Source organism: Phasianus colchicus, chromosome 8 (assembly GCF_987193195.1).
Source record: "Phasianus colchicus chromosome 8, bPhaCol1.hap1.1, whole genome shotgun sequence".
Taxonomy (NCBI): domain Eukaryota; kingdom Metazoa; phylum Chordata; class Aves; order Galliformes; family Phasianidae; genus Phasianus; species Phasianus colchicus.
Window position 1 is genome coordinate 31,827,203 of NC_143443.1, and position 26,427 is coordinate 31,853,629.

A 26,427-nucleotide genomic window follows, 5' to 3' on the forward strand; every position below is an offset into this window, starting at 1 on the left:
CTGCCCAGACTCACCTGGATTACAGTGGGCAATCGCATGCAGTTCACTCACTGTGGAAAAATGCACATGCCCAAAGATCTGCCAAGTGCTGAAGGCCTGCAGCACTTCCTAGCATCTCTTGACACAAGGTAGAACACTTTGCAGAGCTGGTTTGTTTGTTTTTTTTCTTAATATGTTTGCAATGGATGTTCATTTTGTCGGCGTTAATTAATGTTTGAGATTTCTGTTGCAGTAATGTATTTTGCAGATGTTCTGTAGTGTGTAATGTAGTCACAAATAACTCTCAGCAAGTGAAAATATCCCACCTACCTTCCCCTCTCCATTAGCCAGTCTAAAGCTCCAAAGCCCTGAAGATGGGAAGTTGTGTTTCAAACAAGTTATCTGCCTTTTTTATTTCAAAGCAAGTGTCTGCATCGTTTACAAAGTGGGTTGATTCTCTGTTCCTAGTGGTGGTGTTCTCTCAAAAACCCCTCTGTTGCTGTCCTTAGCATGGTTTCTACCTACTTATTTTGGGTTTGCTGCTGATGTCCTTGCACTGACAACGAGGGCAGTGCATCCTTAGGCCTGTGCTTTGCACACTGTTGTGAGGCATAATTTAACTCGGGGCAAACAGATCTAACTTCTGTAAGTGGTTTTTGTGCATCTCAGGTTAATGACAGGCTTCACCACGTTTCTAGTTGCTGTACTCGAGGCCACAGCTCCATCTAGTGGGATGCCAGCTGATCTCTCCTGCAGCTTATTTTATTATAGAACCACAGAATAATTAAGGAAAAGACCACTAAGATCGTCTAGTCTAACCATCCATCCCCACCATGCCCACCAACCATACCTCTCAGTGCCACATCTATATGACTCTTGAATGCATCCAGGGATGGTGACTGCCACCTCCCTGGGCAGCCTGTGCCAAATTACTTTTGTTATGTATTTATTTTTTTTATAATTGCCTGCGATCCCCAGCAAGGCAAGCACATCCCCACAAAGGTTTAGAATTCCCTCTTGTGTTCAGCCACATTTGTAGCTTAAGGTTCCTTAAAAATGCCTGTGAGCGGTTCGTAAGTATTTAAATAAGATTATTGAGAAAGAGAGACAACAAAGTGGGATTTGTCTTTGCGTAAATCCAGGTGTCTTGGTGGGTTGTAGAGTCGAAAGTTTTCTTTCTTTGCTGCTTCCACGCAGTTCTTTCCAAAGTGCAATTGAAAATGCTTTGTATGGAGTAACTCTGGCACAGTTTGCATAAATACCGATTTCCTGGAAATTTCAGCAAGTGTTGGACACTAAATGAGGGAAATCAGGCCTCCTGGCTGTGGAATGTCTGAATGGAAAGCGGAGCTCCTGAATCTCTGATGCTGAGCACATTGCTGCATGTGGCCGCGGTCAGATGTCATGCAGTGCAGCAAAGTCACTTCTTCCATAAGGGAGATGTCTGCAGAGCTGTTAAAAAAAAAAAAAGAAAGAAAAAGAAATAATAATGACTAACAATTGTCTGGATTCAGTGGCTGATACACTGAGTGGTAAGCTCCTGTGTTTTAAATAGCAGAAATTTCTTTATAATGCCTATTCCCTTTTATGTTAAGGGAGCTGAGAATGCTTTTAAAACTATCTTTTTGTTTTGCTAGAGGTCTGTCGCTGTGAGCAGCGCGTGAGATCGTGTGCTTGTTGTTATTACATCCAAGAAAATACAGGTGATTAAAACTGCAGTTGTCTTTGGTCAAGTAGTACCCACCAGTCCAGAGCAGTGGATTTTAGAAGCATTATTACCTCCAGGGGAGGTCCAGGTTGGATGTTAGGAAACATTTCTTCTCAGAAAGAGTGGTGATGTGTTGGCACAGCTGCCCATGGAGTGGTGGGGTCACTGTCCCATGGAGGTGTTCCATGTGGGCATGGTGGGGGTGGGTGGGGTTGGCCTTGGGGATTTGAGAGGTCTTTTCCAGCCTGAAAGATTCTGTGATTGTGATAAAGTGAAGGTCGGTGTCATCGTTTTTCAGTAGTCATGGCACAGTAGCATCTGTTGTCTTGAACTCTCTCCTCAAGTAGATAATAACTTGGAATTGATTAGAGAGAAAATGAGGTCAGAGCTAAAGAACTGCTGTCAAATCAATTGGATTTCATGAAGAATTAACTTTACTAGCTTGGAAGTACTGCTTACCGTGTTGGAGAACAAGATCACGTATTCTCTTCATTGCTTCTCTGCTCAGTGTTTGTGCAGGGAGAGTGCAGTGATTGTCAGAATGTTTGCAGTGTGAAGGTGTGAGGGACGCAGAGTGCATTGCACAGGCATGCTGCTGCTGCTCCGTGCTTTGTCAGATGTCAGCAGTGGCAATCACTGCTCTCTGTGAACATGAGAAAGATACTGCTTGCATTAATTGCCACCTCCCCGTGGTGTATTTTGATGTATCAAAAAAGGAGTGCACCTGCCTCAGCCGCTGGGATTAGTGCCCAGCAATGGCAGCTGCTTCCTTTAGCTGTGCACCGTTGTGCAGGCATGGCTCCAATGGCCCAGCTCCAATGGAAAACAACATGAAGCAGAATTACTTTTTTTCAAAGCAGGTTGTGGGATGAGTGATTATGGAAACACCTAAATTACTTCATATCAAGTTGGTTGGTTTGTTTTGTTGGTTTTTTTTTTGAGCACAAACACATCAAACTACATATCCTGAATAATTAAGGACTATGTTACTAATAAAACCAGACCCATCTCCCTTCTCTTCCTCCCTTCCAGCTTTTTCATCGCTTTAGTTCACATTCAATGCTTTCTTTTTCCCCAGGCTTTATACTTTCAAGTACTATTTAAAGCAAGCAGTGAATCTGATCCTGTAGTGGTGTTTTTGTAACATGCTCCCTTGCTTTCTTTCAAAGCCCTCTCGCATGCAGAGTGTAGGCCCTGTGATTTAGGACTAATTCAACTCATTCGTCCTCTTCTGAGCTCCAAGGTAACCTTGTATGCTTTCCTGCTGGCAACTTGTGCAGCCCTTGCCCAAGAAGCAAAGTTTTTCACCGTGCTCCTTTAAGGAGCACACATGGGGTTGCTGCATTTCTTCTGTCTCCCATCTCTGAGGTGTGTGGCTGCTTCCTGGGTTAGCACAGCCCCTGCTTCCCCGCCAGCAGGACTGAGGTGGTGGTACAGATCACATCTCTGCAGAGGGCGTTTTTACTGTGAGGTGGTGTTACTGATGAAATATGGGTGGTAATGGCTAACAGTCCTCACGTCTTGCACCTTTGTGGGTGCTGTGGTTTAGGCTGCGGGGTCATGCTCCATCCCCATTTCCCAAAGACCCTAAAAGCTTAGAGAGGAGAAGCAGCCCATGGGGCTGGCTCTGCGGTTCCATAGAATAAAGAGGTGTTTATGGCACCTCTTTTCAGGTGAGTCCACGAGGGGGCGAATCGAAGCCAAAAATCCCAGTGCTGTAGTTGAATATGGGGGAAAGCTCAAGCTTAAGATAGGGAGAGAAGATGGGAAAAGCAGATTCATGTGGAAATGGGTACCAGGTGCTCAGCAATGAGAACTGAAAGTTTTCATCAGCAGAGTTGACTTTGAGTTTTTGAGATGTGTATCTCATCTAAGTTCATGTGTCCAGCAAGGAAGGAGAATGGACTGGTTTGAAGTCCCAAACCTCTGGGGTCCCTCTGCCTCTCCCCCCTGTTCTACACTACCTAGAGCAGGGTGCCCAGGGCCACATCCAGGTGGGTTTGGATATTTCTAAAGAGGAGAACCCACAACCTCTCTGGTCCCTGTGTCAGGACTCTGGCACTGGCACAGTACAGCAGTGCTGCCTGGTGTCTAGACAGAACCAGTCACTTGTAACTGTCTTCTAGTTTGTGCCCATAAAAGACAACACTGTACTGAAGCTTTGATGCACGTCTTATTTCTTTTTTACAACCTATTTATTTATTCTCAACTAAAGAGTTTTGTTTTTATTCTTTTAATTTATTTAAAGGAAAAGCATTTCACAAGAGAAAGGAGGAGTGCTGTGCAGAAGGAATTGCTGTACTGGGTTTTGTTTCAGACCTGTAAGCACTGAGGGCCATTGCAAGCAATGCCACCACCTGCAAGGGCTTCCTCTGCTCAGTTTGCTTTACTGCCTGCAGAGAATGGGAGAATGTTTTTAGCTAGGTGTATTCCTGCAACCACAGATAATGTCCTCCTGGCATATAGGGCTAGAGTGGGTTGCATCATCAGCGTGCAGTACAGTTTCTCTGAACTTGAATCAGCCCCTCCTAAGATGTCCACAACTTTTTGACTCCCATCACCTGTACAGTTCATTCTTTTCCGGATATTGAATAATCTTTTAGGCTGTTAATGAATGACTTTGCTACATTACCTATGTATTATTGGCATGGACATCATACATTGTCTGCTTCCTCTTCTCAGCAGCCTATTATGTATTTGAAGGCAGTTATCACATCTCCCCTATAGACTTCCATCCTCTGGAAACTAACTTTAATTGTTTTTCAACTCAGGTCAGATTTCCTAGCACGGCCTCAATGCTATTGTTTTCTTTCCAGTTGATCCAAATCCCTTTTGAAGTCAATGCCCAGCCTGTCTGATGGGCACCACTTGCAGCTGCATGGACAGGGTAGAGCCACATGCTGCCATCCAGCTGCACCTCCCAGAGATGGCTCATCAGAGACCCACCATCTATTAATCTGTAGGTAACAGTGTGGAGTGATGTTATATAGGATAATATTTCAAAGAATCATGGAATTATGAAGGTTGGAAAAGATCTCTCAGATCCCCTACCCACCCCTACCATGCCCACTGACCGTGACCCTCAGTGCCACATCTCCATGGTTCTTGCCTGAACACCTCCAGGGATGGCTATTCTACCACCATCCTGGGCAGCCCGTGCCAACACAAATTATAGTAGTTATTTTGTTTATCTTATCACAATCTGAATGTCACAATATCCAGATGTTGTTGTAGGGAAATCTTTAACTATCATATAACCATCGAAAGAGTATAAAAGGTGGTATGAAACACTTGGCTAATTGTAAATTCCCTTTTTTAAGAGTCCAGCATGAATGATAATGCTCAAATATTTTAGTTGGCTGTGGAAACCCCTTTGATCAAGGTTACAACAGTGTGTTATATTATGCTAATTATGCTGCTGTTCCTACTACAACTTGAAACTTGCTCTCATTAAAGATGAACAATTCCAGCAATCTACCAAAACATTCCTACTTAACAAAATGAGGAACCTTTTGATCAAGAATAGCATCTTTGTGAAGAGGTTAACTTTTGGATGTCAGGGTGCCTGCATTATAATCTGGTTTGTGGCAATTCATTGTCTTTAGTTTTCTCAGCAGGAAGAGATGATGTGGATGGAAGATGTTGGGCTGAGATCTCAGGAGATCTGCCTCTGCCAGCCCATCAGGAGGAGGCTTCTAAAAAGGTCTTTGGACAATCTGGTTTATCAAAGAAATTTTGTGCTTCCTTGTCCCCTGCCTGCTCCCCCACTGTGCCTCCAGTGTCTTTGGCACAAAACAGGACACCAGAGGCATTGTAATGCTGTTAGCAACCAAGAGCATGTCATTATGGCTCTCATTACTGGGTGGACTTCAACTCTGGAACAAGTGCTTTTGTCTTTTAGCACTGGATTGTGTGCATTCAGGGCTGGCTCTGTACTGTGGCTAAGGCAGTGGAAATGGACATGAGTGGGCAGTCTCACCTGAGTCAATAGAACTTTTGTACCTTTATTGCAACATTTGAAAGTGAAACAGAGCCTTTTATTGCACCTAAGGTTAAAGCAGTTTGGGTGTAACTGGGGGAAGGAGCTGTAAAGGGGTAAAGAGTTACTGGTACAGCCCTCCTGTTTTGGAGCACGTTCAAACTTCAAACTAGATCAGCATGCAGTGTCTTGACTTACCACTGATAGTGCAACTGCATGCAGTGGGGGAAATTTTCTGCAGAATGTTTCTGATTGAGTATTCTAGTACTTATATCTTTTTCAGTGCTTTTTGTTAGTTCAGTAAGACCCTGTATTGCTGTTCTTAGCTTTGGCTCTTGGTTTGAAACTACACCAATATGACTGCACAGTAGGGTGGCAGCTAGAAAGTGCACAATGGAATACATCAATGGCTATTGTATTTTTCCTTTTTTAAAGGACGATTCTTGCATCCTTATGAGATGCATGACAGAGTAGGTTCATTGTACTACAGTATTCACATGAACAAGTGAATGCCAAAGGCTTTTGCATGACTCAAGTTCCCAAGACAGAAATACAGGTCCTACAGAGAAAAAGATACATTAGAATCTTGCCAAATACAAGGTGTAATCCTTTTAGGGTATTTTAAACACTTCTGTTGATCTGCACTGGTCTTGTACCATACTTGAGTTTGGCTATCGATCTAATAAAACTGAATGTTAGTGAAAACCATAAGAAGATATTTTAATCACTTCCTCCATCACCTTTCCTTCCTGTCTGCTTTCTTATTAGGCAAGATGGAGTGATACAATGCTCTTAATCTAATTGAGGATAGAGCTGCAAGGTGCAAAGTGACTGGGTCTGAAAGCTGAAGCCTTTTCAGCAGACTTGGGCCACTTGGTGTGAATCAGCTGATGAACTTGGCTGGCCTGTCCTTGGCCATACGTTATGCTACAGCTGGCTTTTAAGCTCTCTTCTTCAAAATAGTGCTTGGCTGTTATGTGAAGGGAAGCACAGCATGGACATATCTGGGCAGATTTCATTGCTTACTCAGCCTACCCAAGATCATTCCTGTGTTTTCTCTTCATACTAAAGAACAAAACCTACTGTTTGGCATTGCTATGGTTATGCTCTAGTTAAGCTGGGCTTTGTAGGAGGCTATTGCATAGGCTGGATTGGCCTTTGGAAGTTTTCCAGTGTGGATTTTGAGATATGGTGCCCTCAGAATGCACCCTCTTTGTAAAGTATGAATGGAAGGCATCACTTGAACTAAAAGCATTTCAGCAAATATCTTCATAATGGATTTGGGAAAGTACTGAAGGCTTGATTTTGAAGAGAGATAGGCAAACAGTTAGCTGTGCTAAATATTTCCAAAGCTTTCAGGAGACTATTCATGAGAAAAGTTATGCAAGTAGCTTAAACACTTGCAGAGTTTCATTGTCAATTCTAATGTTTAATTTTATCAACCTATCTTGACTCCCATTTAAACTGTAAGCAGTGCAATATATGGTACAGCAACATATAACTAAAATTGACTTTATGTAGTGTGGCAAAATTCTCTAACATCTCTTCCTTGCGTACAGATTTTTTTATAATGTATAATAATGAGGGGGAAAGGTGGGGGAACGAGATGGGTGTGTTTCTACCATTCAGTAAGTCCAGTACTCCTGTTACCTCACAGTGTCACATGTATGGCACTCCTCAAATGATGAAAAGCACAGTTCTGCACTGGTGGAAACGATCTGCCCATTTAGCTGGAACAAAAAAATAGGAAAAAAAAAAAAAGTTGAATGTACTGTACTTTGTACTCTATCTTGCCATGGATGGTACAGGGAAAATAAAAGATAGGTACAGCTCAGAAAGCAGGGTCATGTTGGACTGGAAACATGAGGACTTTTTTTTTTTTAATTAACTGTAAATGTTTTCTTTTGTGCATATTTAACTATTAAAAATATACTTTCCTAAGTCAAAATGCCACAAGAAATAAAACCAAACATTTGGGGAAACATTTAGGGGGGGTTGGACTCGATGATTTTCCAACACCTACAATTCTGTTTTGATAAAATTATGGCACGTAGCTTTGATTTGTTCTTTAAAATAGAGCTTTATTACTATTACATTATTCTATTACCATTCTTCTGTTAAGATAAAACTCTGTAGGTCACCAAGAATTTCACAGCAGGGAATATGATAGGCTTCAGCGATGCAAACATATGAGACCTGTGCATGGAATAGCATTAGCTGTGAGCAGCCTCCTCAGTGGCACATTTCAATCGATTCTCACCTGTTAGATTCACACACTGTTGGATGTGTGGATTTTGTGAGTGTTGGCAGGGAGTTGAGTTTTGGCTCAGCTTTAGAGCAGCAGACAAATTTCCTTATGGAGCTCCCCATTACCTTTGATAATATGGCTGGATTGTTTGTGGGATTCTCTGGTACCCCTCTGTTTGCATGGATGGAAAGGCTTATTTCCTTGGCAAAAATCTGGTGATCTTGCTGAAATTCAGCATATGCAAGGGGGGAAGCCTTCCTTGTTCTCCCTGCAGAGTTTGTTGGACGTGTTGAAATGCTGGAGGTCTTTCAGATGAGAATATCCCAAACCAGTAATCTTGACTTTTCCATTATGGCTCTTTGTTTCTTCTGCTTTTTAACCTCTGAAATAAGATTAAATTCCTGCAAGAGACTCTTCTGGGAAGAGAGACATGTGCTGTACCAGCCACCAAGTAGGAAAGCTTAGGAATTATCTTGTATAAGTCAAGCTGATCATCAAAATGAGCACAAACTATCTTAGGGAATCAACACCTTTAATCCTGTTGGATGCTTTATGATTAAAATCAGTAAGTAAATACAATGCTTTTTTTCCACGTAGAACCACAAGTGTTTCTTTGCAGAGACAGAGATGTGATAAAGACATGGGGCTGGAATTCACTGTGACAGGTAACAAAAAGGAATTCTTACTCTATTAGCAATTGATTTTCAAATAACACATTAAAAATAAGAATTAGTCACATTTTTTTTTGTATCCAGTGTAATTTTTTTTTAAGCAACCCAGTTCATCTTTCTCTTTGCATTTTTATGTTCAGTCACATGATAATTTTTTAGATGATGACAAATTCTGGGAGGTCCGTAGGATGAAGAAGAAGTCCTTAATAAAGATGTGCAGTGAGATAATTCACTTTGAAGGCTTTTGTGAAGTTCACAAGGCATGGAAGGTCTTTGGAATTATGTTATTTTTGTTATGTTGTGAGAACAAGAAAAAAAAATGTAGGGTAGTTAAAAATACACAGAAATGGTCATCAGAGCAGATGGAATGGCTATTATCATTTAGACAAAATGACGTAAGTAGGCTAATTTTAGCTTTCTCTAGAAGGACTTTGGTGTTCAACAGTTTCTATAAGCTGACCAGTAGCATAAATGTTGAGCAATACATTGTAAGTGAGCTGGTGCTGGAAATTACTCTAACATTACTAGATGGTTGGTTTCTTTCTTCTGAATACTGAAAGATCACTACATCTGAAAAAGGAAGTGATAAATGTGTGTTAGTTTCCTATATGCTGTCTTGATACAAGTAGAAAGAATGAGTTCAGAATGGAAAGCAGCATTCAAGAAATGGGACATTGCAGCAAACTCTCAGTTTGAAAGATCTGTAGCTCTCCCAGATGGTTTGCTGGATGTGAGAACCTACCCAGCCCAGGCACTATCCAAATGTTAGACTTACTTAGAGCCCAGATGGCAGATAGATTTATTTCATCCATATATTGCTCTTTCTAAGAACTCTGAAATTTTATTTTGCTGTTTTTGTAGACTAACAGCTAATGTTTTTTTTTGTTTTTTTTTTTCTCATGTTATAGGGTCAAAGGAAAGCAGGCTAAGAACAAAAACCTGAGGAATACTGAATTTAACTGCATAAAAAATACAACATTTTGTCTTTAATCCAAGTGGAAGTACTCTAAAGCAAGAGGACACTTGCTTTAGCAAACAGCTGAACTCCAATATAAGATGTCCTGAGTCATCAGGTTGGTTTTCTCAGGCAAACTCGTTTAGGTTTTGCACACCTGGCATTTTTGTTTTGTGGTAGCACACACTCAATCTCACGTATTCTGCCTCAGTGTTGCATGGCCAAAAGCTGAGCTCTGCTGTCAGAACAGCAGCTAATTGCTGATATGTTATCAAGCCTGCAGTGCAATACGTTGGGTGTTTTATAGTCTTTATGGTACTTTATTTTACATCAAACTTCCTCCTGCTGTGATTTCGATATGTACAGTAGAAAGGAGGAATAAACTCTAGATCCTTTTTTTTTTTTTTTTTTTTTTTAACAGAGGATGCTGGCATTTCAGCAGATGTAAATCAAAAGTACCTGTTATCAAACCTAAATGCTTTGGTAAATTTCATTTCAACATATACTTCGTGCTCATTGCTTCTTGCCATCCCACCAGGTATTACTGAGAAGAGTCCAGTTCTGTCTTTATTCCACTCCACCAGGTCTTTATACAAATGAATGAGATCCCTCTGAGCTTTCTCTTTTCAGACTGCAGTCTCAAATATCTCACTCTCTCCCTGTAAGAGAGTTGCTCCATCCTTCAGATGCTCCTTAATCATTTTAGTATCTTCAGTAGACTCCCTGCACTATGTCCATATCTCTTACAAACTGGGCAACCCAAGACTGGAATCAGCATTGGGCTTATATGGATTTTGGTAGCAGGGTGGCACAGGGGAGCCCTCCATCAGGAGAGCCCAGAAGCTGCCCCATGTCATTTCTCAGGAATTTAGAGGAAGGGATAAGACCCTGTAGCCCCTTCCCAAACACAGTGTGCGACGACTCCACTGAGCACATGGTGTTGTTTTTGCTTTTGTCGGGAACAGCAGAGCTGTGAATAGCAATGTTCATGCTTACATTTCTTTATCAATACATGAATACAATCAGTCGTATTGACCATTGTGCTCCAATTGTTTGCTCTTTTCAGTGGCTGCTTTGATAATTCCTGGTTCTGTTTCTGGACCCTGCCCTTTTGTCTTTTCTTCCTTTCTTCTAGCACTGTGAACCTTGCAGAAAGAGGACTTGTTATTTCCTTTTGTTTCTACACTCAAGACTTGTTTTGCTGCAGGAGGAAAGTTGGAATATACCATCAGGAAGCATGAATTATTTCAGCTGTTTGTACCATAGTCATAGTGAATAGACAGGTAAAGCTTGTATGAAGCGCACTGAACGGAATATTAGACCAACAAACGACCTGTTGCTAGCTGGCCTGTATGTGAGGAGGAAAACCTACAGAACTGCAATAAAACGACTCCAGCTAAAAGATTAGCAGGACAGGATTATGGGCAGTTGTTCCCAAAGCTATCTAAAACCTCATTAAGACTTCACATTGACCAACTGATGAAACCATTTCAATGGAACTTTGGATTTTTCATCAGGCCACGTTTCCTTCTCTTTTGATAAACTTTGTGATTCAAAGAATTGCTGGCTAATTCAACTGAAGAGCATAGTGATAGATTTGGGGAAGATACTGCTAAATCAGAGCAAGCTTGGCAGAGACTCCCAATGAGCTCCAGTTAGGGTATTTAACAAATAACTTGCAATAACTTATTTTTGATACCCGACTTAATCCCATGTATTATGTGCTGTTTGTTGAGAAACAACAGAGAAGCAAGCCTGTAATTTCAAGAGGAAGGCATCAGAAACGTAAATGAGACCAGGATACTCTGCTTGTGTTTGCTGCCTGGCCTTGTTGCAATCTGCTTAATTAAGTCTTTAGCTACAGGCAGCAAATAAATCAAACTGGGATGATAGGAGCAAAGAAATACTTAAGTTCACCAGTCTGGTTCCAAAGGTAATACTGGACATGCTCACAAGTCAAAGATACAGTTAAGATAATTTGTAATAATGATGATAGAACAAATTTTCCAGGAAATTGAAACTTTGTTCTTAATAGGTTCTGTTCCTGTAAAGATCTGGTTGTCATAAAACATTGGATAAGAAGCCAGGTATAACTTGGATCATGACTGTTGAACTACATTTCATAATCATCCACTGTTTGGACAGGCTGGCCTTGGGAGCCTCACCCTTTCACAGGTATGGGGTATAAATTCTGATGCTCGGCTTCATTGGCACCTCTTGTGCAAGATGGATACAAACAAGATCCTGCTTTTCCTCTTAAGCACAGCAATTCTGGGTGCCATCTCAGGTAAACTACTTAAAATCTTTTAAAACGTTCTTACAAATAGGTAGAGAAGAGGGACTTAGTCCTCTTCACCAATTTCATAAACGTAACTCGTGCTAATATAATCAACTTCGTTCAAAGATCATATGTAAAACAGACTGCAATTAGATAGCATTGTTCTCTTATTAAAAATACAAACGAATCAACTTTGTGATTAACTATTATTTGCACTGAAGTAAATTCAGTGCAATGAACCAATGTTTAGACCTTTACAGTAGTGTCCTCTAGCATAGATTAAAACAATAAATACTACTGTAAAATATGAATGACTTTATTTGTATAAATCCATGTCTATTAGTATGAAATTTAGGAGGAATGTAGTTCCTTGCCTGTAGTGCATACATGCTTTAAAAGACTTGAAAGTTCAACTTGCAGATGCACATGGAGCAACAGTGCTTTGCTTTACATCATGTAATGGAAACATAGTAGTAAGATACAGCTGCTATCATATATGGTATCACGAAGCCTCAGGGACATTTATTTTTCTACCAGCTGTGCCTTTGAGGCTTTCATACACCTAAGAAAACCTGGAGACAATAAAAGCCCAGCTGGCACATTTACACTTGCAAATCACAGTCATGTTCAGGTAGGTTGGGCTTTGTGAGAAATCAATATTTAGTATTTTTAAGGACTACTAATGATATTTCACAGGAATGAATACTTGAACAGACAATATACCCAGTAAACACTTCTGGAGCTGTGTCATACCTGAAAACATCACAGTTTGTGTTGAAAAAGAGACTTCTCGGTGTCAATTAAGCCGTGCCTCTAGATCATTGTCATTTTTTTTAAATCCTTCTAAAACTTCAGAGCCCAAAACTTCACATGGTACAGGATGTGCAGCTGCACCTCCACTGAGTGTAGAGGAACAAGCGTTCTTTTTGACAGGATGACTGCAGCTTGATTTGTCCACCACAAAATGGCATGGTCCTTTTGAAAGCCAAAGAACAGAGATGAAATATGCTGAGCTTTCCATCCACCAAAAGTCCTATATCCTTTCAACAAGCATGAGAGACACAGAAGAGAAGAACAGGAGAGGAGAGTCATGGAAATGAGGAGCCTAATTCAGCTGAGAATGACAGTCCTCATGGCCTCAAACATGTGTGGGGTTGAAATTGCCCTGAGAAGGGAAGATGTGTGCATGCTGCAGTGTTTTCCCATGTGTTCCTTATTCCCTCCTTTCCCAGATGCCTCTCTGAGCTTGGTGAATGGCCGGAACCGGTGTGAGGGGCGCGTTGAGGTCTACTACAATGGGAGTTGGGGCACGGTCTGCGATGACGACTGGGACATCCGTGATGCCGACGTCGTGTGCAGGCAGCTGGACTGTGGCTTTGCAGTTTCAGCACCAGGAAGTGCCTATTTTGGACAAGGCACCGGCAGGATTTACCTGGACGATGTGCAGTGCACGGGGAATGAGTCGTCCCTCTTTGAGTGCAGGAGCCGTGGCTGGGGCGTGCACAACTGTAACCACTATGAGGATGCCAGCGTTGTCTGCTCAGGTACCTTTGGTTGTCCTTCCCAAGTCCTGGTACAGGCTGATGAATTGGCCCTCCTTGGCCTGGCATGGGGAGGTTGTGGTGCTGTTTGCAGCTTGTGACTTGCCGTGCTCCCATGGGAGATGGCCCTGCTGATACCCCCATGCTGTGCACTGCACTGTGGCAGGGCAGCACTGCCATCCCCAGTGCTGGGAGCAAAGCTGGTGTGCTCCTCCATCCCAATGTCCCTCATGTATTTCTTTCTCTTCTCCCGCAACAGATGCACCACCTGGATACCCAAGTAGCTACCCATGGAGAACTACACGTGAGTCTGCATATTGCGTGTTCCCGTCTGGTGCTTTACTTTGGGGTTACAGGGGTTACCAACCCAGCTACACAGTCAGATGCCCGCTGGTGTACCAGGTGTGGGTGGGCCAGTTGTTAAGCCCACATTGGAGGGCAGGGCATGGTGCTGCCAGAAATGTCCCTGGGGTTGAATTTCACGTTGCCTGCAGCTGTGGGGAGCACAGAGCTATGGGGTATGTTTTTCCAAGTCTAGATTCAACCACACGTGCCTCACTTGAGATTCTTTCTCTCCCCCTCTCAACAGCTCCCACGTACACCACCGCAGATGTCTCCATTCCGTCAAGTACGTCTACATTATTCCTGTCTCTAACTACTTCAGAGCTGTGTTTGTTGCTATCTGAGCGCATGAGCTTTGTCTTTTCTGTGGAATCAGAGAGTCCTCAAACATGTGGAGCTGGCAGGGCCCTACAGGGACAATAGAGTCGAGGTGTGGGCTCTGCACCGGGAGGCTAAAGAGAGAACTCACATGTCTGCGAGCGCTGTCCAACTGTTTGGTCAACCCTGGTAGGCCTGGGGCCGTGACCACTTCCCCAGGGGCCACTTGCAGTGCCCAGCCTGCCTGTCTGTGCACAGCTCTTCCCAGTACCCAACCTGATGCTCCGCTGATGCAGCTTTGAGCCATTCCCCTTTGCCCATCATGAGGAAGGTGCTGACAGCAACCACATCCCTTCTCAGGCTCCTGCACTCTCTCGGCTGAACTGACCATGTGACCTCTCCTCCTAAATCACGTCATCTAATTGATTTTTCTATCATTTCTTTCACCCTTCTTTGGACACACTGTAAATGTTTCATGTTCTTACTCTGTAGAACTCAAAACCACTGAGAGTACTTGGGCTGCAGCCGCAGATCTGTTGAGTGCGGGAGGACTGGTGTTCCCTGGCTAGCTGAGCTGTGCTTAAAGCAGCGCAGAATAGGCTTGGTCCTCTGTTGAGCAAGGCTCAGCATAGTTCCATGATAGATCCGGGCTTTCCATCCACCGGAACTCCCACATCCTTCTCATGAAGTGCCAGAGATGCAGAAGAGAAGAACGGGAGAGGAGAGTCATGGAAATGAGGAGCCTAATTTGGCTGAGAGTAGCGATCCTCATGGCCTCAAACTTGTGTGGTGTTGAAATTGCCCTGTGAAGGGGAGATGTGTGCATGCTGCAGTGTTTTCCCATGTGTTCCTTATTCCCTCCTTTCCCAGATGCCTCTCTGAGCTTGGTGAATGGCCGGAACCGGTGTGAGGGGCGCGTTGAGGTCTACTACAATGGGAGTCGGGGCACGGTCTGCGATGACGACTGGGACATCCGTGATGCCGACGTTGTGTGCAGGCAGCTGGACTGTGGCTTTGCAGTTTCAGCACCAGGAAGTGCCTATTTTGGACAAGGCACCGGCAGGATTTACCTGGACGATGTGCAGTGCATGGGGAATGAGTCGTCCCTCTTTGAGTGCAGGAGCCGTGGCTGGGGCGTGCACAACTGTAACCACTATGAGGATGCCAGCGTTGTCTGCTCAGGTACCATTGGTTGTCCTTCCCAAGTGCTGGCACAGGCTGATGAATTGGCCCTCCTTGGCCGGGCATGGGGAGGTTGTGGTGCTATGTTTGCAGCTTGTGACTTGCCGTGCTCCCGTGGGAGATGGCCCTGCCGATACCCCCATGCTGTGCATTGCAGTGTGGCAGGGCAGCACTGCCATCCCCAGTGCTGGGAGCAAAGCTGGTGTGCTCCTCCATCCCAATGTCCCTCATGTATTTTCTTTCTCTTCTCCCGCAACAGATGCAACACCTGGATACCCAAGTAGCTACCCATGGAGAACTACACGTGAGTCTGCATATTGCGTGTGCCCGTCTGGTGCTTTACTTTCGGGTTACAGGGGTTACCAACCCAGCTACACAGTCAGATGCCCGCTGGTGTACCAGGTGTGGGTGGGCCAGTTGTTAAGCCCACATTGGAGGGCAGGGCATGGTGCTGCCAGAAATGTCCCTGGGGTTGAATTTCACGTTGCCTGCAGCTGTGGGGAGCACAGAGCTATGGGGTATGTTTTTCCAAGTCTAGATTCAACCACACGTGCCTCACTTGAGATTCTTTCTCTCCCCCTCTCAACAGCTTCCACGTACACCACCGCAGATGTCTCCATTCCGTCAAGTACGTCTACATTATTCCTGTCTCTAACTACTTCAGAGCTGTGTTTGTTGCTATCTGAGCGCATGAGCTTTGTCTTTTCTGTGGAATCAGAGAGTCCTCAAACATGCGGAGCTGGCGGGGACCCATAGGGACAATAGAGTCGAGGTGTGGGCTCTGCACCGGGAGGCTAAAGAGAGATCTCACATGTCTGCGAGCGCTGTCCAACTGTTTGGTCAACCCTGGTAGGCCTGGGGCCATGACCACTTCCCCAGGGGCCACTTGCAGTGCCCAGCCTGCCTGTCTGTGCACAGCTCTTCCCAGTACCCAACCTGATGCTCCGCTGATGCAGCTTTGAGCCATTCCCCTTTGCCCATCATGAGGAAGGTGCTGACAGCAACCACATCCCTTCTCAGGCTCCTGCACTCTCTCGGCTGAACTGACCATGTGACCTCTCCTCCTAAATCACGTCATCTAATTGATTTTTCTATCATTTCTTTCACCCTTCTTTGGACACACTGTAAATGTTTCATGTTCTTACTCTGTAGAACTCAAAACCACTGAGAGTACTTGGGCTGCAGCCGCAGATCTGTTGAGTGCGGGAGGACTGGTGTTCCCTGGCTAGCTGAGCTGTGCTTAAAGCAGCGCAGAATAGGCTTGGTCCTCTGTTGAGCAAGGCTCAGCATAGTTCCATGATAGATCCGGGCTTTCCATCCACCGGAACTCCCACATCCTTCTCATGAAGTGCCAGAGATGCAGAAGAGAAGAAGGGGAGAGGAGAGTCATGGAAATGAGGATCCTAATTCAGCTGAGAGTAGCGATCCTCATGGCCTCAAACTTGTGTGGTGTTGAAATTGCCCTGTGAAGGGGAGATGTGTGCATGCTGCAGTGTTTTCCCATGTGTTCCTTATTCCCTCCTTTCCCAGATGCCTCTCTGAGCTTGGTGAATGGCCGGAACCGGTGTGAGGGGCGCGTTGAGGTCTACTACAATGGGAGTCGGGGCACGGTCTGCGATGACGACTGGGACATCCGTGATGCCGACGTCGTGTGCAGGCAGCTGGACTGTGGCTTTGCAGTTTCAGCACCAGGAAGTGCCTATTTTGGACAAGGCACCGGCAGGATTTACCTGGACGATGTGCAGTGCATGGGGAATGAGTCTTCCCTCTTTGAGTGCAGGAGCCGTGGCTGGGGCGTGCACAACTGTAACCACTATGAGGATGCCAGCGTTGTCTGCTCAGGTACCATTGGTTGTCCTTCCCAAGTGCTGGTACAGGCTGATGAATTGGCCCTCCTTGACCTGGCATGGGGAGGTTGTGGTGCTATGTTTGCAGCTTGTGACTTGCCATGCTCCCATGGGAGATGGCCCTGCCGATACCCCCATGCTGTGCATTGCAGTGTGGCAGGGCAGCACTGCCATCCCCAGTGCTGGGAGCAAAGCTGGTGTGCTCCTCCATCCCAATGTCCCTCATGTATTTCTTTCTCTTCTCCCGCAACAGATGCAACACCTGGATACCCAAGTAGCTACCCATGGAGAACTACACGTGAGTCTGCATATTGCGCGTTCCCGTCCGGTGCTTTACTTTGGGGTTACAGGGGTTACCAACCCAGCTACACAGTCAGATGCCCGCTGGTGTACCAGGTGTGGGTGGGCCAGTTGTTAAGCCCACATTGGAGGGCAGGGCATGGTGCTGCCAGAAAAAATCCCTGGGGTTGAATTTCACATTGCCTGCAGCTGTGGGGAGCACAGAGCTATGGGGTATGTTTTTCCAAGTCTAGATTCAACCACACGTGCCTCACTTGAGATTCTTTCTCTCCCCCTCTCAACAGCTTCCACGTACACCACCGCAGATGTCTCCATTCCGTCAAGTACGTCTACATTATTCCTGTCTCTAACTACTTCAGAGCTGTGTTTGTTGCTATCTGAGCGCATGAGCTTTGTCTTTTCTGTGGAATCAGAGAGTCCTCAAACATGCGGAGCTGGCGGGGACCCATAGGGACAATAGAGTCGAGGTGTGGGCTTTGCACCGGGAGGCTAAAGAGAGAACTCACATGTCTGCGAGCGCTGTCCAACTGTTTGGTCAACCCTGGTAGGCCTGGGGCCGTGACCACTTCCCCAGGGGCCACTTGCAGTGCCCAGCCTGCCTGTCTGTGCACAGCTCTTCCCAGTACCCAACCTGATGCTCCGCTGATGCAGCTTTGAGCCATTCCCCTTTGCCCATCATGAGGAAGGTGCTGACAGCAACCACATCCCTTCTCAGGCTCCTGCACTCTCTCGGCTGAACTGACCATGTGACCTCTCCTCCTAAATCACGTCATCTAATTGATTTTTCTATCATTTCTTTCACCCTTCTTTGGACACACTGTAAATGTTTCATGTTCTTACTCTGTAGAACTCAAAACCACAGAGAGTACTTGGGCTGCAGCCGCAGATCTGTTGAGTGCGGGAGGACTGGTGTTCCCTGGCTAGCTGAGCTGTGCTTAAAGCAGCGCAGAATAGGCTTGGTCCTCTGTTGAGCAAGGCTCAGCATAGTTCCATGATAGATCTGTGCTTTCCATCCACCGGAACTCCCACATCCTTCTCATGAAGTGCCAGAGATGCAGAAGAGAAGAACAGGAGAGGAGAGTCATGGAAATGAGGAGCCTAATTTGGCTGAGAGTAGCGATCCTCATGGCCTCAAACTTGTGTGGTGTTGAAATTGCCCAGTGAAGGGGAGATGTGTGCATGCTGCAGTGTTTTCCCATGTGTTCCTTGTTCCCTCCTTTCCCAGATGCCTCTCTGAGCTTGGTGAATGGCCGGAACCGGTGTGAGGGGCGCGTTGAGGTCTACTACAATGGGAGTCGGGGCACGGTCTGCGATGACAACTGGGACATCCGTGATGCCGACGTCGTGTGCAGGCAGCTGGACTGTGGCTTTGCAGTTTCGGCACCAGGATATGCCTATTTTGGACAAGGCAATGGCACGATTTACCTGGACGATGTGCAGTGCATGGGGAATGAGTCGTCCCTCTTTGAGTGCAGGAGCCGTGGCTGGGGCGTGCACAACTGTAACCACTATGAGGATGCCAGCGTTGTCTGCTCAGGTACCATTGGTTGTCCTTCCCAAGTGCTGGCACAGGCTGATGAATTGGCCCTCCTTGGCCGGGCATGGGGAGGTTGTGGTGCTATGTTTGCAGCTTGTGACTTGCCGTGCTCCCGTGGGAGATGGCCCTGCCCATATCCCCATGCTGTGCATTGCAGCGTGGCAGGGCAGCACTGCCATCCCCAGTGCTGGGAGCAAAGCTGGTGTGCTCCTCCATCCCAATGTCCCTCATGTATTTCTTTCTCTTCTCCCACAACAGATGCAACACCTGGATACCCAAGTAGCTACCCATGGAGAACTACACGTGAGTCTGCATATTGCGTGTTCCCGTCTGGTGCTTTCCTTTCGGGTTACAGGGGTTACCAACCCAGCTACACAGTCAGATGCCCGCTGGTGTACCAGGTGTGGGTGGGCCAGTTGTTAAGCCCACATTGGAGGGCAGGGCATGGTGCTGCCAGAAATGTCCCTGGGGTTGAATTTCACGTTGCCTGCAGCTGTGGGGAGCACAGAGCTATGGGGTATGTTTTTCCAAGTCTAGATTCAACCACACGTGCCTCACTTGAGATTCTTTCTCTCCCCCTCTCAACAGCTTCCACGTACACCACCGCAGATGTCTCCATTCCGTCAAGTACGTCTACATTATTCCTGGTTTGTCTCTAACTACTTCACAGCTGTGTTTGTTGCTATCTGAGCGCATGAGCTTTGTCTTTTCTGTGGAATCAGAGAGTCCTCAAACATGCGGAGCTGGCGGGGACCCATAGGGACAATAGAGTCGAGGTGTGGGCTTTGCACAGAGAGGCTAAAGAGAGATCTCACATGTCTGCGAGCGCTGTCCAACTGTTTGGTCAACCCTGGTAGGCCTGGGGCCGTGACCACTTCCCCAGGGGCCACTTGCAGTGCCCAGCCTGCCTGTCTGTGCACAGCTCTTCCCAGTACCCAACCTGATGCTCCGCTGATGCAGCTTTGAGCCATTCCCCTTTGCCCATCATGAGGAAGGTGCTGACAGCAACCACATCCCTTCTCAGGCTCCTGCACTCTCTCGGCTGAACTGACCATGTGACCTCTCCTCCTAAATCACGTCATCTAATTGATTTTTCTATCATTTCCTTCACCCTTCTTTGGACACACTGTAAATGTTTCATGTTCTTACTCTGTAGAACTCAAAACCACAGAGAGTACTTGGGCTGCAGCCGCAGATCTGTTGAGTGCGGGAGGACTGGTGTTCCCTGGCTAGCTGAGCTGTGCTTAAAGCAGCGCAGAATAGGCTTGGTCCTCTGTTGAGCAAGGCTCAGCATAGTTCCATGATAGATCTGTGCTTTCCATCCACCGGAACTCCCACATCCTTCTCATGAAGTGCCAGAGATGCAGAAGAGAAGAACAGGAGAGGAGAGTCATGGAAATGAGGAGCCTAATTTGGCTGAGAGTAGCGATCCTCATGGCCTCAAACTTGTGTGGTGTTGAAATTGCCCAGTGAAGGGGAGATGTGTGCATGCTGCAGTGTTTTCCCATGTGTTCCTTGTTCCCTCCTTTCCCAGATGCCTCTCTGAGCTTGGTGAATGGCCGGAACCGGTGTGAGGGGCGCGTTGAGGTCTACTACAATGGGAGTCGGGGCACGGTCTGCGATGACAACTGGGACATCCGTGATGCCGACGTCGTGTGCAGGCAGCTGGACTGTGGCTTTGCAGTTTCGGCACCAGGATATGCCTATTTTGGACAAGGCAATGGCACGATTTACCTGGACGATGTGCAGTGCATGGGGAATGAGTCGTCCCTCTTTGAGTGCAGGAGCCGTGGCTGGGGCGTGCACAACTGTAACCACTATGAGGATGCCAGCGTTGTCTGCTCAGGTACCATTGGTTGTCCTTCCCAAGTGCTGGCACAGGCTGATGAATTGGCCCTCCTTGGCCGGGCATGGGGAGGTTGTGGTGCTATGTTTGCAGCTTGTGACTTGCCGTGCTCCCGTGGGAGATGGCCCTGCCCATATCCCCATGCTGTGCATTGCAGCGTGGCAGGGCAGCACTGCCATCCCCAGTGCTGGGAGCAAAGCTGGTGTGCTCCTCCATCCCAATGTCCCTCATGTATTTCTTTCTCTTCTCCCACAACAGATGCAACACCTGGATACCCAAGTAGCTACCCATGGAGAACTACACGTGAGTCTGCATATTGCGTGTTCCCGTCTGGTGCTTTCCTTTCGGGTTACAGGGGTTACCAACCCAGCTACACAGTCAGATGCCCGCTGGTGTACCAGGTGTGGGTGGGCCAGTTGTTAAGCCCACATTGGAGGGCAGGGCATGGTGCTGCCAGAAATGTCCCTGGGGTTGAATTTCACGTTGCCTGCAGCTGTGGGGAGCACAGAGCTATGGGGTATGTTTTTCCAAGTCTAGATTCAACCACACGTGCCTCACTTGAGATTCTTTCTCTCCCCCTCTCAACAGCTTCCACGTACACCACCGCAGATGTCTCCATTCCGTCAAGTACGTCTACATTATTCCTGGTTTGTCTCTAACTACTTCACAGCTGTGTTTGTTGCTATCTGAGCGCATGAGCTTTGTCTTTTCTGTGGAATCAGAGAGTCCTCAAACATGCGGAGCTGGCGGGGACCCATAGGGACAATAGAGTCGAGGTGTGGGCTTTGCACAGAGAGGCTAAAGAGAGATCTCACATGTCTGCGAGCGCTGTCCAACTGTTTGGTCAACCCTGGTAGGCCTGGGGCCGTGACCACTTCCCCAGGGGCCACTTGCAGTGCCCAGCCTGCCTGTCTGTGCACAGCTCTTCCCAGTACCCAACCTGATGCTCCGCTGATGCAGCTTTGAGCCATTCCCCTTTGCCCATCATGAGGAAGGTGCTGACAGCAACCACATCCCTTCTCAGGCTCCTGCACTCTCTCGGCTGAACTGACCATGTGACCTCTCCTCCTAAATCACGTCATCTAATTGATTTTTCTATCATTTCCTTCACCCTTCTTTGGACACACTGTAAATGTTTCATGTTCTTACTCTGTAGAACTCAAAACCACAGAGAGTACTTGGGCTGCAGCCGCAGATCTGTTGAGTGCGGGAGGACTGGTGTTCCCTGGCTAGCTGAGCTGTGCTTAAAGCAGCGCAGAATAGGCTTGGTCCTCTGTTGAGCAAGGCTCAGCATAGTTCCATGATAGATCTGTGCTTTCCATCCACCGGAACTCCCACATCCTTCTCATGAAGTGCCAGAGATGCAGAAGAGAAGAACAGGAGAGGAGAGTCATGGAAATGAGGAGCCTAATTTGGCTGAGAGTAGCGATCCTCATGGCCTCAAACTTGTGTGGTGTTGAAATTGCCCAGTGAAGGGGAGATGTGTGCATGCTGCAGTGTTTTCCCATGTGTTCCTTGTTCCCTCCTTTCCCAGATGCCTCTCTGAGCTTGGTGAATGGCCGGAACCGGTGTGAGGGGCGCGTTGAGGTCTACTACAATGGGAGTCGGGGCACGGTCTGCGATGACAACTGGGACATCCGTGATGCCGACGTCGTGTGCAGGCAGCTGGACTGTGGCTTTGCAGTTTCGGCACCAGGATATGCCTATTTTGGACAAGGCAATGGCACGATTTACCTGGACGATGTGCAGTGCATGGGGAATGAGTCGTCCCTCTTTGAGTGCAGGAGCCGTGGCTGGGGCGTGCACAACTGTAACCACTATGAGGATGCCAGCGTTGTCTGCTCAGGTACCATTGGTTGTCCTTCCCAAGTGCTGGCACAGGCTGATGAATTGGCCCTCCTTGGCCGGGCATGGGGATGTTGTGGTGCTATGTTTGCAGCTTGTGACTTGCCGTGCTCCCGTGGGAGATGGCCCTGCCGATACCCCCATGCTGTGCATTGCAGCGTGGCAGGGCAGCACTGCCATCCCCAGTGCTGGGAGCAAAGCTGGTGTGCTCCTCCATCCCAATGTCCCTCATTTATTTATTTCTCTTTCTCCCTCAACAGGTGCTAATACCTCAACCCTTGTTCCTACTCCAGTATCCACCACACCTGGTATGTAGGTGATTTTTATTTATTTATTTATTTATCTTTGCTTATTTTTATATGAGTTGTCCTTTATATTTTGTATCCCGATGTTTTGTCTTTTTTACTCTTTAATAAATTCTGATGTTTCCATGGTATCTACTAGCTTGTGTAATCTTACCTTCTACCCTTCTTTTACTCTCATTGTCTTGTGAGTATATTTCAGTATCTGTCACTTTTCTGACCTTTTATATTCTTCATATTTTAGCCAGTGTCTGTTCTTTCCTTTCATGCACGTTTTTGCCTTAAGCCTGCCAAATGCTAATTAGCAGCGTAGCCTCATGATTCTGTAATGATTACACCTGTAGCCTTGTTAAGAAGAATATATCCATTCACTTTATCTGGAAGCTCTGCCGTCATTTGCTCGGTTATGTGTACTGTATATCAATTTGTTGATAAGGAAATCTAAGTGAATCTCATTTACATCTCTTTTTTTCAGCTCGAAAATATTTTTGTGGTAACTTCCTTTCCAATTCATCTGGAACAATTCAGAGTCCTTTTTATCCTTCAAATTATCCAGATAATGCAGATTGCTCGTGGGAAATACAAGTCATGAACAATTATCGCATTATGCTCACATTTGGAAGTATTCGGTAAGTAAATTGTTTGTTTCCTGGCTAGTAAATGGGGCAAAATCTCTGCTTAAAAGCACAGTTCTCAAGCATTTTCCCAATACTTAAGCGTGTATTATAAATATTACCTTGAAATTGTGTCAGTGCATATCTTAGTTTGTTGTTTATTCAGCATTTATAATACTGAACTTTATCAAATGCATTTTACCCCAATATTCATGTTTTACCCTATGTTCATGTTCCTTCCTCAGGTTGCAAGGTGGATGCCAGTATGACTATATTGAGATTTATGATGGTCCACCAAGTACTTCTCCTCTGCTTGGAAGAATTTGTTCTGGTTATAATATCATGTACACATCCTCCTCAAATATGATGACTGTCAGATTTCACAGTGACTCTAGATATTCAAACAGAGGGTTTTATGCTGATTATCATTCTTTTCCAGCAGATCAGAACACTGGTAAGTTTCCGTTCACTTTATAACATTTTCTTGACCAAAAGGCTTTCCTACCCTGATGTTATTTGCCAAAGTATTTGTTAATGTTTTTGCACCACTCCTAAAAGAATGGCATTCTTACTTGAATTTCGTAAGTGATTATTAACTAATCACTTCCATACAATAATTAATTTTCCATTTTAGAAAGACCTTAGAGTATCAAATTGATTCCACATTTTTTTTAATGATGGTCAGTCTAAACTCATCTTTATTCTTATCACCTCGTTATTTTCACTTTTTTTCTATTCTCGTGGACAATTTCTTGTAGAACCATAGAAAAATTCATTAGAAAGGATATTTGAATCTTCCCTACTCCAACTATTCCAAGCAGGACTATCGCCAGCACCAGATCATGTGCATTATGTATGTATGTAGCAATGAAAGTGAAATTGCACTCTGAGCTGCATTTCCAGGGGTCTTACTAGCAGAGACTCAGATGTGACCATTTCCCTCTACTCAGTGCTTGTCAGGCAGCAGCCTGAGTACTGTGTTCAGTTCTTGTTCCTCCAGTTCTAAAGTGATATAGATAGACTGGAGAGGTCCGTAGATGGTCACATAGATGATCAAAGGGTGGGAGAACTTGCCTTAGGAGGAAAGACTGAAGGAGTTAGATGGGAGGACCTCATCAGAGTATTCCTGTACGAAGAGCGTGGCTACAAAGAGCATGGAAGCTCTTTTCACAAGGGCCACATGGAGGAGATGAGAGGCAACAGGTACAAGTTGCATGGTTAGAGGTCTTGTCTTGGTAGAAGAAAAAATATTTTTCAGTGAGAAGAATCAATCTCTAGCATCCCTGTCATCAGAGTTTCTTTAGATGAGATTGGACAGGCTGCTATATAACCTCATCTGTGCTTCCTTATCCATGAAGGATTGAACCTGCTGATCAGTTGCAATGCTTCTAAATCATCAAAGGATGAAATTGTCATAGCCACAACTTCTCTGAGGGACCTCTTCCATTGCGGTCTAGCGGGGGAATTTTTCTAATGTGTTCTCACGGTCATTCCAGGCACAAATAGTTGCCATCAATACTTATGAAATCACCTGCTGTCCCTAGAGACTTATCTCTGCCAGAAGCTTGAATCTCCTTGGGATCATTCCTTTCCATGTAATGGACCCAGTCATGAGGATGGTTTCTAGATCTCCTTCCTAAGCAAATAGTGTTTCTGCAAACAGTGTACATTTATCCCTACAACTTCCATTAGCTTTTGGATGCTTATTTAGGGAAGACTCCCATCTCTTATCATTTATGCATGAGTGGTGATACTGGATCAAGGTGTCATCAAAATACTATTGTATACTACTTGTTTTTGTTAGGAGAGTAATTGAAGGTCAACTGAAGTTTGTCAGAGATTATTCATATCTAATCGTAAGATGTAAAAATGAAATACCTTCCCTAAATGGTAGAAGCTTTTGCATTTGGTGAAATTTTATCATGTGAATATCATTAATTACATGACTTCACTAATAATTCATATTTTCTGCCCTAGCCCTCTTTTGCTTCCCAACCCACATGCGTGCAGTTGTAGAGAGAAGCTATCTCCAGTCACAGGGTTACTCCGTGTGGAATGCTAGCTTGTCTGACTCTTCTTGTAGACCAAGAATTACATCAACCCAGGTTATATTCAACATTCCATACAACAGCTGCGGTACCCGTAGACAGGTGAGTGTCAATGTATTTTGGACTTATCTCCAGATCTGGGCACGGAAACTTAATATGCAGTAGGAAAACTGTCAAGAATTGCATGGGGCGTTGCTGTCTACAAGTATACAAAACACACAAAAGAAGCATGTCTTTCCGGAGGCTAAGGTTAATTAAACATTCCTGCTTGTCATTCTTAGATTTTAAGTAATATCTGTATGTATTTCAGTGATGCTTTAAAGAAGAAAGTGTAGAATAGAGTGAACAATCACATATAGGATGCTTTAGGTTTTTGAGTATGACACGTTCTTTCTGAGTAATACTAGGATCTGACACATACAGAAGTTTGTACTGCACGGTGTGAACATAACTACATGCAATAATCTTGCGCTCATCTAATGTGCCAAACAGAGCAACAACGAGACTTTCACCTATTCCAACGTGATAAGAGTATTTGCTGTCGATTCCATCATCAAGAGGAAAAAGGACCTTTATTTACATGTGAACTGCAAAATGCTCCAGAAAACCTGGGTACAAGCAATGTACATTGCTAATGACGGTATTGTTAATGCTGATGAAACCCAATATGGCAGATACGAAGTGGACCTTGCGTTCTACAATTCCTCCTCTTTCCTTTTGCCAGTTTATGACTTTCCTTACTATGTTGATCTGAATCAGAATTTGTTCCTTCAAGCTTCTCTTCACAGCAATGACTCAAATCTGGTGCTGTTTGTGGATACGTGTGTGGCATCACCCGATCCTAATGATTTTACAACACTGACCTACGACTTGATCAGAAGCGGGTA

The 26,427-nt window shown here is 45.4% G+C and overlaps 1 protein-coding gene across 1 annotated transcript in view; it reads left to right on the top strand.

Moving 5' to 3' along the window:
- Window positions 1-12,710: 12,710 nt before the first annotated feature.
- The window catches only part of DMBT1 (deleted in malignant brain tumors 1), a 32,899-nt gene continuing 19,182 nt past the window's right edge, over window positions 12,711-26,427 (top strand). Inside the window, 21 exon segments of the mRNA XM_090144598.1 lie at window positions 12,711-13,362; window positions 13,619-13,663; window positions 13,949-13,987; window positions 14,890-15,201; window positions 15,461-15,505; window positions 15,791-15,829; window positions 16,732-17,043; window positions 17,302-17,346; window positions 17,633-17,671; window positions 18,574-18,885; window positions 19,144-19,188; window positions 19,474-19,512; window positions 20,420-20,731; window positions 20,990-21,034; window positions 21,320-21,358; window positions 22,266-22,577; window positions 22,837-22,884; window positions 23,354-23,507; window positions 23,738-23,946; window positions 25,470-25,642; window positions 26,033-26,424. Of these exon segments, the coding sequence (XP_090000724.1) occupies window positions 12,909-13,362; window positions 13,619-13,663; window positions 13,949-13,987; window positions 14,890-15,201; window positions 15,461-15,505; window positions 15,791-15,829; window positions 16,732-17,043; window positions 17,302-17,346; window positions 17,633-17,671; window positions 18,574-18,885; window positions 19,144-19,188; window positions 19,474-19,512; window positions 20,420-20,731; window positions 20,990-21,034; window positions 21,320-21,358; window positions 22,266-22,577; window positions 22,837-22,884; window positions 23,354-23,507; window positions 23,738-23,946; window positions 25,470-25,642; window positions 26,033-26,424 (3,410 nt within the window). The 5' untranslated portion in view covers window positions 12,711-12,908.